At 46.4% G+C, this 13,163-nt stretch overlaps 1 protein-coding gene across 2 annotated transcripts in view; it reads left to right on the plus strand.

Moving 5' to 3' along the window:
* Positions 1-13,163, plus strand: part of LOC142952987 (interleukin-1 receptor accessory protein-like 1) — a 192,569-nt gene that overhangs the window by 162,787 nt on the left and 16,619 nt on the right. For both annotated transcript variants that reach the window (XM_076095039.1, XM_076095040.1), the window contains exon 6: positions 7,241-7,373. In XM_076095039.1, the coding sequence (XP_075951154.1) occupies positions 7,241-7,373 (133 nt within the window). The remainder of the gene's footprint in view (positions 1-7,240; positions 7,374-13,163) is intronic.

Raw genomic sequence — 13,163 nt, forward strand, 5'->3', positions numbered from 1 at the left:
ATTCTAGTGGAGGGAAGAGCATCATTCTTCCAAAAGAAGAATGATGCTCTTCCCTCATTTGTTTTTTTGATGGTGATGATGGTGGAGAGCTCGTCTCTCCAAAGTCTTCTATTGTTGTACAGTTGGGTTGAGGTCTAGTGACTGTGAAGGCCTTAGCATACTCATCCATTTTATGAGATTGAAAGGTCCACAACAGCCACTAAATGGTTATTGTGGTGAGATCATTTGTGTCAACCACAATAATTAACTTTAAGATTTGCATGTCTTTGTTTTACATCTTCCAGTTAGCCATGGGCTCCATTTATATTAATATGGTGTAAATGTTGCAGAGAGAACTCAAGCTCGCTTGCAGAACACCGGTAATTGGGAAAGTCTGCTGTTCTTGTGCATTATATGTCTTTAAATTGCCAGCTCGTAGACTGCCTCCCATCTCACCAAAAACACTCAACAGGAAGCTATTTGTGTCCCCATTGCTGTTGAGATTGCAAATGCCCTTTACAAAAACAAACACCTCCGAAAAAGCTTGGTATCTTCCCTCTCTGAAGTCTTATTCTTGCTAGCTACAGGGCTTAATTTATTCAAGGTTGTTAAACGCAAAAAGGAAAAAAAGAAAAGGCTTCCCTACTCAAGAGCTGGATTGTTTGGATCTGAATGGGAAACGCTGGTAGATTAACTCGACATGGTTGGTGCACACTCTGCATGTGGATGTACTGATCTGTAATCTGTGTCATCTCTGTTGGAAGTCTTTCAATGCTCCACAAAGAATGATCTGCTCCCCCATGTGTGTGATTCCTCTGTCTCACTCACATCCACACTGACACACATGCACATATGCCTCCTTTCTCTCATGGCATGCATGCGACACATATAGACGTGTCACATGTATGGCATACACACAGATGGAGAAATGCACACCATGCCGACTCTCTCTCTTCCCCGCTGTGTCTCTTACCCGATTTTACCGCTCCTCTGTGGCGTTTCATGGTTTTATTGCATCCAGCCTGTCTGCTTAGCCACGGGAATCTTTGCTGACGTCTCCGTCCTGTAGCCACAGCGACTGAGAGAGATGCTCAAGAGGCGAAGGGAGATAAGAAAGAGGAGACAATCTCCTCCGCGAATCGCCACCTTATCGTGGTGGAGGAGTTTGAGTGGCTCAGTGATCCTGGGAGCTATGTTGTCCGGGGCATTAGCCCCTGGTAGGGTCTCCCAAGGCAAACAGGTTTCAGGGGAGAGCCCAGACTAAGAGCGGTTCAAAACGACCCTAATGATGAGCAGCCCACGGACTACAGTCACCTCGCCCGGACCAGGGAAACCGGGGCACCCTCCCGGAGCCAGACCCAGGAGGGGAGCTCGTAGGCGAGCGTCTGGTGGCCGGGCCTTTGCCCATGGGGCCCGGTCGGGCTCAGCCCGAATAAACATCATGGAGCAGCCACCCTGTGGACCCACCACCTGCAGGGACACGCATTGGGGTCGGGTGCTATGCAGACCGGGCGGTAGGTCGGGCGGGAGGCCCGGGCATGCCGATCGCCGGCGACATAGACTAGCTCTAGGGACGTGGAACGTCACCTCGCTAGCGGGCAAAGAGCCGGAGCTGGTGCAGGAGGTGGAGCGATACCAGCTAGAAATAGTTGGACTCACCTCCACACACAGCGTTGGCTCTGGAACCAAGCTCCTGGAGAGGGGTTGGACTTTGTCCTTTTCCGGAGTTGCCCAGGGTGAGAGGCGCCGGGCGGGAGTGGGGATACTCACGAGCCCCCGGCTGAGCGCCGCTGTGTTGGAGTTCTCCCCGGAGAGCGAGAGGGTCGCCTCCATGCGCCTACGGGTTGCGGGGAGCAAAGCTCTGACTGTGGTTTGTGCTTATGCACCAAACAGCAGTTCGGAGTATCCGGCCTTCTTGGAGTCGGTGGGAGGGGTCCTGGAAAGGGCGCCGCCTACCGACTCCATAGTTCTCCTGGGGGACTTCAACGCTCACGTGGGCAATGACGGAGAAACCTGGCGGGGGGTGATTGGGAGGAACGGCTTGCCCGATCTGAACCCGAATGGTGTTTCGTTGTTGGACTTCTGTGCTTGCCACGGTTTGGCCATAACGAACACTATGTTCGAACATAAGGTGGCTCATAAGTGTACCTGGTACCAGAACACCTTAGGCCGGAGATCAATGATCGACTTTGTAATCGTATCATTTGATTTGCGGCCGTATGTTTTGGACACTCGGGTGAAGAGAGGAGCAGAGCTGTCAACTGATCACCACCTGGTGGTGAGTTGGATCAGATGGCAGGGGAACCGGTTGGAAAGACCCGGTAAACCCAAACGTGTAGTGAGGGTAAACTGGGAACGTCTGGCGGAGGACCCTGTCCGGGAGGTCTTTAACTCCCACCTCCGGAAGAACTTCTCACACATCCCGAGGGAGGTTGGGGACACGGAATCCGAGTGGACCATGTTCAAAGCCTCTATTGTGGACGCGGCCGCTAGGAGCTGTGGCCGGAAGGTCATCGGTGCCTGTCGTGGCGGCAACCCGAGAACCCGGTGGTGGACACCGGAGGTGAGGGAAGCCGTCAAGCTGAAGAAGGAGACCTTCAAGGCCTGGTTGGCCCAGGGGTCTCCTGAAGCAGCTGACAGGTATCGGCAGGCCAGAAGGGCTGCAGCTGCGGTGGTCGCGAATGCTAAAACTCGGGCATGGGAGGAGTTCGGGGAGGCCATGGAGAAGGACTTTCGGTTGGCCTCAAGGAGGTTCTGGCAAACCATCCGACGGCTCAGGAAGGGAAAGCAGGGCTTACCCCAGGCTGTTCTCAGCAGGGGGGGGGAACTGCTAACCCGGACGGAGGACATCGTCGGGCGGTGGAAAGAGCACTTTGAGGAACTCCTAAACCCGACCAACATGTCCTCTGCAGAGGAGGCAGCGCCTGAGGACCTAGGGGGAGGCTCACCCATATCCCTGGCAGAGGTCGCTGAGGTAGTTAAAAAGCTCCTTGGTGGCAAGGCGCCGGGGGTGGATGAGATCCGCCCTGAGATGCTGAAGGCGCTGGACATAGTTGGGCTGTCCTGGCTGACACGCCTCTTCAATGTCGCATGGGGGTCGGGATCAGTGCCCATGGAATGGCAGACCGGGGTGGTGGTTCCCATCTTCAAAAAGGGGGACCGGAGAGTGTGCTCGAATTACCGGGGTATCACACTACTCAGCCTCCCGGGGAAGGCTTATGCCAGGGTGCTGGAAAGGAGGCTCCGACCGCTTGTCGAACCTCAGTTTCAAGAGGAGCAGTGCGGATTCCGTCCCGGCCGTGGAACAGTGGACCAGCTCTTTACCCTCGCAAGACTACTGGAGGGGCTCTGGGAGTTTGCCCAACCAGTCTACATGTGCTTTGTGGACTTGGAGAAGGCTTTCGACCGGGTCCCTCGGGGGATCTTGTGGGGGGTGCTGCGGGAGTATGGGGTGCCGGACCCGTTACAACGGGCGATCCGGTCTCTGTACGACTGCAGTAGGAGCTGTGTCCGCATTCTCGGCAATAAGTCAGACACGTTCCCGGTGGGTGTTGGCCTCCGCCAGGGCTGCCCTTTGTCACCGGTCCTGTTCGTGATTTTCATGGACAGGATATCTGGTCACGAACTCTGGGTCGTGACCGAAAGGACAAGGTCGCGGCTACAAGCGGCCGAAATGAGTTTCCTCCGTAGGGTGGCCGGGCTCAGCCTTAGAGATAGGGTAAGGAGCTCGGTCATCAGGAGGGAGCTTGGAGTCGAGCCGCTACTCCTTCGCGTCGAAAGGAGTCAGCTGAGGTGGTTCGGGCATCTAATTAGGATGCCTGCTGGATGCCTCCCACTGGAGGTTTTCCAGGCACGTCCAACTGAGAAGAGACCCCGGGGAAGACCCAGAACACGCTGGAGAGATTACATCTCCCAGCTGGCCTGGGAACGCCTCGGGATCACCCAGAATGAGCTGGAACATGTTGCCGGTGAGAGGGAGGTCTGGGTCGGCCTGCTTGCCCTGCTGCCACCGCGACCCGACCCCGGATAAGCGGTGGAAAATGGATGGATGGAGACAATCGCATTAAGACTCACTTTACCCCCCTGACCAAGACCAGAGGTTGGGGTTTTGAATGCTAGAAGCTGTGCACTCAAATCCCTGCACGGCTGTTGGTGCTTTTCCCGAACTGAGCGCACAACCTCTTCCCGTGCAGCCTTGGCTGCTCACAGTAAAGCCGGCACAAATGAACATGCCGTCGTTAAGGGAGCAACATGCAGCCATATGCATGAAGAGGCCCTTGGAATAAGTCTTGGAGAATGACGCCGTTGCTGTTGTCAGCACAGCAGCAGAGCTGTCAATGCTACAACACAACATGCTGTTCGGATCCATGGGTGAAGCCTCTTGACATCAAAGGTGGCACACAAAAGGATCCGTGTTTCCTTTTACTGTTGCCTACACCTGTCAAAATGCTGTGTTTTGTTTTGTTTTTTGTTGTTGTTGCTTCATGTGCTCCTCCTGCACACCGACCCTCCTGCTTTGTAGCACCACAGAGACCCCTTGTGGAAGTGGGAAGTATAGCTGTGTGTGTGTGTGTGTGTGTGTGTGTGTGTGTGTGTGTGTGTGTGTGTGTGTGTGTGTGTGTGTGTGTGTGTGTGTGTGTGTGTGTGTGTGTGTGTGTGTGTGTGTGTGTGTGTGTGTGTGTGTGTGTGTGTGTGTGTGTGTGTGTGTGTGGTCCAGGACAGATCCCAGCATCCCGAAAAACACATTCACTCTGTCTCTCTTTCTCTCACACACACAGCTGTGTGTCTCGGCTGTGGACAATATTTTTGTTGAGCCGTGAGACAAAATGCAAAGCCGTCCTCGAACTCGGGGCCTTTTTTTGATTCTCCAAACCAGCTTTTCCCTGTTAAAGCTTTAGCTATCATCTGAGCATGCTATACGACACTAGAGGGCCAAATGAAAGCAGGCCTTGGTAAAATAAAATCCCCATTATCTTTGAACTAGCAAGTACCCAATTATACGCCACAGTTATCTCCCATCTCACAGACTTCTGAGTCCTCGCCACAGGGCCAATGAGCAAGGAGTGCTAATGAAGAGATGCTGAATCACCTTTTTGCCTTCCTGGACGCACGACTGCTGGAGCCCCCCCATGATCATCGGCGGCTTTTTTTATGGATCAGAGTCATTCCCGGGCTTTGATGATGTGGCTCTTTTTCTCAACCGCCCCCCAGTGAGCCTGTCACAGGCCACACACTCATGGATGTGCCGTCGGCTGCAGCATGTGTGTGATAAGTGTGAAAGAAGAATGAGAGGTCTCTGATCCAAGGCAGAGAGAGAAAACGGGTTTAAAAGTTTTTTTTTAATCTGTCTCCAGTCAGACAGGATGTGTGTTCAAAATGAACCGAGCAGAGAGAAGAACTCCTGCCGATGTGGAGGCAGGGGGTTTGTCTGTTGATATGTGTTTTCTCTGCACTTTCTTACCTCTCTGTTCTCATGGTCTTCATCATCCCAGGAAGCCTATCTGTACATCGCACTGCCTGCTAGTTCAGAAAAATGACCCAAAATGTCTTCATAGCCGACTTCTCTCTTTCTCTTCCATTTTTCAGTGCTCTTCCAGCCTTGTATTTTCTAAACTGCCTCAACACAATTACTACCACACAAATGCATTTCAAATGCTCCCAATAATCAACATTTTAGGATATTTGAGCTGTGCTTTTCAATGCTTAAACACAAAGTATATGGAAGTATTTCGGGGTGACAGAGATTTCATTTCGACTGCACTAATCAATAAGTTAGCATGGTCCAAATGAGGAATGTGAAAGGGTTTCGCTTGCAGGGAGGAACCAGTCCCTGTACGTTTCAGAGTCTTTTAGCTCGTTGTTGTGGTTTTACGGCCTTCACCTTTAAGTCTCACCACACTTTTATTTACTTTTTAGACATCTTTTACGGACGACAGTTTGTCTTCTGTCTCTCACTCTTACTTTATCTACTTTATCTAATTGGTATCTAAAAGGATCAAGTAGGTTCTTTTCATACTTCCAGTACATTTTACTGATAATACTTTCATACTTTTACTAACTTGTTGTGGGCTATTAGTACTTTACTTGCACTTTGTCGCGGCTCTTTAACAGTAATTGAAACAAATGGAATTGCTATTATTAAATCGGTGTGCAATCAGGCTATTCCACTGCAGCACTGCTGGCCTCTGCTTGTAATGCATAAACACTCTTTAGTTTGTCATCACATTCACACTGAAAAATTGTGAAATAAAGTCAATAATGTGCCGATTAAACTCCTGCTTCTGTGTAAAAAAGGGAGAAATCAGTACAGGTTTTACATACAGAAGGCTATATGAATCCATTAATAGTGCAAATCATGGTCCTTAAAAGCTGCGCCATACTTTTGTGTTTAAAAGTACTTCCTGCAAACTACAATGATTGAAATTTAAATAGAAGGGGACTGCTGAAGAGTATAAGAGCTTTTATGGAGGTACAGCAGAGCTGTGAAGTTTTGTGAAAAAGGGTTCCAGAGAGTGTTTTAAAGTTTAAGAGGCCATCTGGGAATTTAAAATGGGTCTGGGATGGTTTAAGATGGCACCTCCGAAGAGAGAGAGACGGTTTAGGAATTGATGGACTCGAGGACGCTGTTGTGGAGTTTTTGAAAGCTAAAAACTGGAGTCTGGAAAGAGAATGGGTTTCATAACAGGAAGCACATGCAGGTTTAGGTGTTCGGGGCTGATGCTCATTGATGCAGAGTCGAGCATTACCAGTTTTTTCCTGAGACTTCACTTGAACTGACGCTGGGAAATCTGTATCGCAATGTAGGCATCTTATGCTGCAGCTGTGTGTCGCCCTTTCTACCACCTTTTGGGGGTAATAAAGAATGGTTTTAATGTTGGTAGTCATCCGGTAGCTGGAGCTGATGTTTAATCATTTTAATAGAAAACGCATGATGGCTGCATCTGTTTTGGTGCACCGTCCGTTACTGTTTTTTGGTTTTCCCTGCTGCTATTTTATGTTGCTGATCGCATTTGAAAGGAAGTTGCAGCACTTCGTATCAACATGCATATTACCTGTTCAGTGTATCTTACACATGCATTGTGGGAAAATAGTGTAAAATATGCGATGAAAACTTTTTAACAATTCATATTTTATAATAAGTCTGGCTCTTGATTAAATAGGGCATCAAAAAGTTGCCACAGTACTAACAATGTTATTCATACACTCAGACATGCAGGTTCATGGAGGCGTCAGCTCACATCCCGTCTCTTGTCTCCAACAGGAAGTCCTCTCAACCTGACGTGCAGAGCGTTCTTTGGATACAGCGGAGACGTCAGTCCACTTATCTACTGGATGAAGGGGGAGAAGTTCATCGAGGATCTGGACGAGGAGCGGGTTCAGGAGAGTGACATCAAGTAAGACATTCAACACCAGACCTGATTATGAGTGCAAATCCTTGTTGTTAATGGCAATTACGATGTTAGACACAAAGCTATGGTTCACTCAGTATCTCAATTTGGTGGAATGAACAAAAAAGATGGACACAAAAATATGAGAAATTCTCTTAGTTCATTATTTCCACTGAACGAGCATATTTTCTATCCCTGTTAATATTACAGCAGAGGTCGAGCAACATATCACAAATTCATGAGGTACATTTAATCTCATCAAAAGCAGCAAGGGACCCACGAGCTGAACTAGTAAACACCTATTCAAACCCAGTTACCACAGCTGTGGGACCACACATCAACACACGGAACAATAAAAGGAACATTTCACCACCAAGCTATCGTTGAAATTCTATTCATGAATGCTTAACGGGGCTGTTCAATAATGCAGATAGCTATGCATTCTTTATCATGCACAGTATATATGCACAGCTCAGGTATCAGTGATCAGCGATAACTTAGCACTGAAATATAAGTGGAGGCATTAAGAGCGGAGCAGCACAGCAGATGGAAACTCCAATTAAATGTCTGTGTTGGCCTCCTGTTCCATTCGGGTGACCTCCATCTTTTGGCTCGCACTCATGTCTGGAAACGGAGGTCTGTTTAATCCAAAGTCAGGTAAAAACCTGGCGGCCAGGCACACATACTGCCTGAGGATGGTTGAGCATCCAACATGCCCTCTAATTGACTGTTATTTTTTCTTAAGAGGAGCGCTCCTTGCTTTAGGGTATGATGTGCAGTACAGTAATGTTAGAGCCCTTTTCTGATTCAGATGGAAACTATTGTTTAATTTCCAAAATTGAAAGACGCTTTAGTCTGACAACATAGCCACCCACAATGGGTCAAATTCAAACAACAGAACAAAAACAACAACATGAATACTGCCAAATGAATCTGGACGTAGAGATAGCTCCTTGTCAGCCATCCTATCCTTGATGTTAAACTCTAATTTGTCCCAACGGTTTTGCTGACCTGCACAGTCTGGAAAAATGCCAAAAGAATGCCTTCTTTTCCTGCACATTGAAAAGATGCAAAAGCAACAGAATAAGTATATTCTGCAGAAGTTTTTTACCGGAAAATAATATATTCGGAAGCAGCCCCTTTGTCACCAACGTTTTGATTCCTAACTGTAGTTTAATAACATATTTTTTCTCAGTGTTTCGGATTGCAATCATATATATTTTGTAGTTTGATCATTTTATGCTGTTACATGTAACTAGTTAGCACTGCATATAGCTTTATGTCAGGAAACAATACTGGGATTTTTCATTTGTGGTGAAACAGCAGTGCGCGGCGACAAGACTCACTATTACTGCCAATGCAGCATTTGGCCAAATGACATGTTGATGTTTTCTGATAGTGGCGAAGCTTTTGTTAAGGCTCACACTACATTCAGGTCTTACAGGAAGATTTTGAGCTGGTCTTCAGGCAGTAGAGTAGAGAGCTCATCTTCAGATAGCCCCTCCTTCAAGGAGATGAGCAATCCTCATCATCAATACAGGACTCCTCAGTCTGCTAATACACATGTGTGAGACGATGTCAGGAAAAGATGACAACAAATATTTGTTATCCTTTATATTTCACTTCGTAAACACTGACAGGATGAATATTGTCTGAATGGAGAGCACAGCCGAGAGCCGAGAGACTTATAGTGACTCAAGATACAGAATACAGAATACTGTATCTTGACAGACAACCAGGTGGGATAGGCATTGCATCCAAATTAAAATAAAGTAACTAAATGTATTTGTGCAGCGGCGTGGCCACCGTCTCCCAGATGTTGTTGCAAAAATGTAAGCAGCAGATAATCGGTGGAATTCTGTGTGTTTTGCACCGCTGTCGTCACCAGGGCTTTCAGAAAATACTGTGAAATTGAATAATAAGGAAACAAAATCATAAGAAACTGTTATCTGTTACAGTACACCATACGACTACCATACTCTCTTTTTATCCTCACGTGTGTCTTCAGCCTGTAGCTTAGGTTAGCCATCTTTTGATATACAGTAGTTAGTTCATTTTTTATGTTCTAAAGAAAGATTCTGCCCTTATCTTACACATTGCACCTTTAAGGAATAATTAATTCCCTGTTAAGCTAATTATTTGTTCAGATAGACATTTTTGCTGGTGTGTCTGTACTGAAATACGCACATTCACACACCCTTTCATGTCCTGCCCCACTGTACTCCTTTGACAGACCCGACGTATGACTAGCAAACCCCTGTTGTCGACAAATGAAAAGGTTAACTGTAAGCAGCGTGACAAGGCTGGGAGGAGAGTTAGTGGCCCAGTCAGTGACCTGGCATTTGGAGATGTCTCTATTAGCCTTCTAGCACATTCCATCCAGCTCTCAGCACCGCTCTCTGTTGTGAAGGACACCAGGCCAATTAGAGCCTACAATACTTAGGGGGGGTGGGGGTTGTGGGGGCGGCATTGGGTAGGTGGTACAATAAAGATGAAGAAGCGGTTAGAAACCCTGCTTTCAAATGAGGTAACAAGCCAAGAGATGGAAACTGTGACCCTGAGCTGCTTTAAAAGAGTGTGTGTGTGTGTGTGTGTGTGTGTGTGTGTGTGTGTGTGTGTGTGTGTGTGTGTGTGTGTGTGTGTTTTTGTGTGTGCGGGGGCAGAAGTGTGCACACAGTGGGCGCCCACGGTGCGTGCACATTCAAGTTGTTCAAGTGCCTATTTTTGTTGTGTGATACCGTCTCCCTGTGTGTTTTTATTTATTTAATTTTTTTGTTCCCAATTTGAATGTGCACCACTTCAAACCCGCCCCCTGACATCATTCTGTGAGCTTTCGGCTTTGAAATGGAAATTAATCACAAAGGAGTATTCCCCGAAGGGCTGCCTGTAATACATGAAATGGAACTTTTGGCACAATGTTTCACCGCTGAGATTCCGGGTTGATATAAAATTTTGTGGCTGCAGAACAAGACTCCGTGGGTCTCAGAGGTGAAGTCACAGCGTGGAATACAGAGACAGCTGCTGCAGTTTAAAACCAGAAGACGTTTCAGTCCCCGGTGCATGGGCATGCGGCACCCTTTTGAGCAGCAGTTTAAGTGTAAAATGTAACTCTTAATTGATGCTCAGACAGATATTGAGATATCTTCATGGAAAATCAGAGTACATACAGAGTCCAGCAATGCTTCCACTGCCTATTAGCCCTGCACACCTACTACTATCATTTTACAGTCTGATGTTTACTGTTTGGCCGGACAAAACTGGAACACTTGTCCAACTTAATAATGCAACAGCGTGGCACAAGCTTGCTAACTCCAAGCTGATGCCTATTGGGCAATCTGTCACTGTATACAATGTTATGTTTCAAGCCTCTTTACAGGAGCATCTGTTGTGATCTAATTCATATCTACCTTTGGGGTGTATTCAGGGGAGGTGCAGACAGCGGGATGGTAACAGCCAGTGAGGCGTTTAGAAATAAAGCAAAGCATGACAACATGGCGCAGTTCAAAAGTTCAGGTGTCACATTGAGGCTGCTCGGAGAGCTTGTTCTCTATAAAATAGAGAGGATGATAGGATGCTGCTGTAGCACGTTCAAAGAAGAATAGTATATTTGAAATGCATGTTTTTAGGTGAACCCCTGGTCTGGCTTTCTAGTGCATTTTCATCTCCATCCAGCTCCACAGCACAAGTTTACCGCTTTCATCGTCTCCTATACACACCTGCTTCCACACTCTTTCTTCAGCTTCCTCTCACACACACACAAATCCTCACTTGTACACTCGAAACTTTCCCTAACAGGTACGATGGAGTCTTTTTGTAAACAAATATAGATTTGTATTTTTTTCCTTTGCCAACACCCACAGTGTTTTAGCCCAGTCTCTGTTGAGTCACACATGGGTGCCACCTCTTTAAAAAGCCATCAGCATGGATCTATATCCCAACCTTGTGGAGCCCCGTGTCTCTGCCTGACTGGCCGCACAATGGAGAAGGATGAGTGTTTGACAAGCTTGCAGGATTTAAGAGAAAAGGCTGGATTGATTTCCCTCTCAAATACGTACTCACACGAGCCGTAACACTGGTAGTAACATCCGTGCTTTCCTGCAGAAGCTAAAGAAGTGCTACTTCATAATTAGTTTTGATGAAGCAGCTAGTCCATGTAGCTACAACATAATTACCTCTAATGGTTCGTGATTGTAAATGGTCAATAAAAGAAATTTCATTGTGAGTGTGATATTTCTATCTATGTGGGATACCAAATATTAGCAGTGCTTTATAAAGCTAATGTGAGCTATTGTCATGGCAGCAGTGTTTGTATTGTAGTTTGTCTCTATCTCCCCCGCACTTTACAATCTGCTTTGTTTAGTCCTTTCATTGATCAGCAAGAATTACACCGGTTTTCATATTCAGATGCCCCACGGCAGACGACTTTTCACACTATTAGCCCCATGCATCATTTAACAGAGCTTTGGAATAGCTGCAATTGCTGTAACCTTAAAAAGACTATCTGCTCATATATCATTCCTACTTTTGCACAGCAACTCAGCAGGAGAGATTCAGCTCTTTACCATCATTGTGTTCCTGTTGTTCTGGTCTTTGGTCATTCAGGTAACTCACCATACACGGCAGGTAGGCTTTCATAGAAAGGAGTTTCGTGGAAAAGTGCTTAGTTTGTGTAAAAAAAAAAAGTATGAAAGGGAGATCTTTACATCTTGAGGTGCCATCTCCTCCTGATGCCTTGTTAGCATTGTCAGCGTTTTTCTTTGAATCCAGTTAGCTGCCCCCTGATGCAGTCATCCTGCTTATTTAAATCAAGGCAGACACTGAAAATAAAGAGGACGCTGCTAAAAATCCATCGTTTTACCCTGCTAAGTGTCCAGTGAAGAAAAACAGGCATCTAAGTGTCAGTGGCATTCCAGTCACTGCAGTCACTGCGATCGTATAGTCGAGGCTTGCAGTCTTTTGCATGTGTTGTTGTTGTAGAAGTGTACAGATTGCTGGAAAATGGCTGAATTCTACGCAACAAAAACATCAAACGGGCTTTTTTTTCTTTTCTTCTCACTAACCCTCTTGGCAAAATGTTTTGTGATAGGTCGGCGCTGTAGTGCATCGTGACAGTCACACTATTGTCCCCGTAGCAACATGTCACAACCAGTAGACATCAGGAGCCTCAGTGAGTATTTTTCATGGGGGAAATCTGTCATAACTCATGTGATTCTAGCTTCTTGTCACCTCCTACCGTCTGTTTTATTGATGAACTAAAAAGTAAATGCTGCCTGGAATGTCAGCAGATTATAGAGCTTGGTATTAAACTACGGTTCTGTCTGATGTAGCTATCTGCATATTTATGGGTACGATGGGTGTGCAGGTATAGAGTGCACAGTAGTTTTACTCCGAAAATGTCAGCTCTGTGACAGTGTCTCAAAATTCCACACAGATGGAAGCTTATAATTCCAAGGTCATGATTTATGGATTTTAGGATACATACTGGAGACACAACTCAAATTTCTTAGGGCAAACTTTTTTTTTGTCTGAAAAATCCATATTTTATGAAAGAGTCATACTTTCTATGACTTTTGGCTGCCTGCACTCTAGAGTTATTGTTTTCCATAGTTTGTATTATTTTGGTCCAGATTCAGAATATTCGATTTGACGTTGTTATTTGGAATCTGTAGTCACAGAGCATACCTACAAACATTGGGAATACGGAATTAAAAATATAACTCCAGCTCTGCATGTTCTCTGATGTTCTGAGTCAAATTTTCAGTTTGTTTTTTTTCTCATCCCAATCCCACTTCTTAA

The sequence above is a fragment of the Anarhichas minor genome, unplaced genomic scaffold (assembly GCF_050575085.1).
Source record: "Anarhichas minor isolate MPS153535 unplaced genomic scaffold, ASM5057508v1 ptg000018l, whole genome shotgun sequence".
Taxonomy (NCBI): Eukaryota; Metazoa; Chordata; class Actinopteri; order Perciformes; family Anarhichadidae; genus Anarhichas; species Anarhichas minor.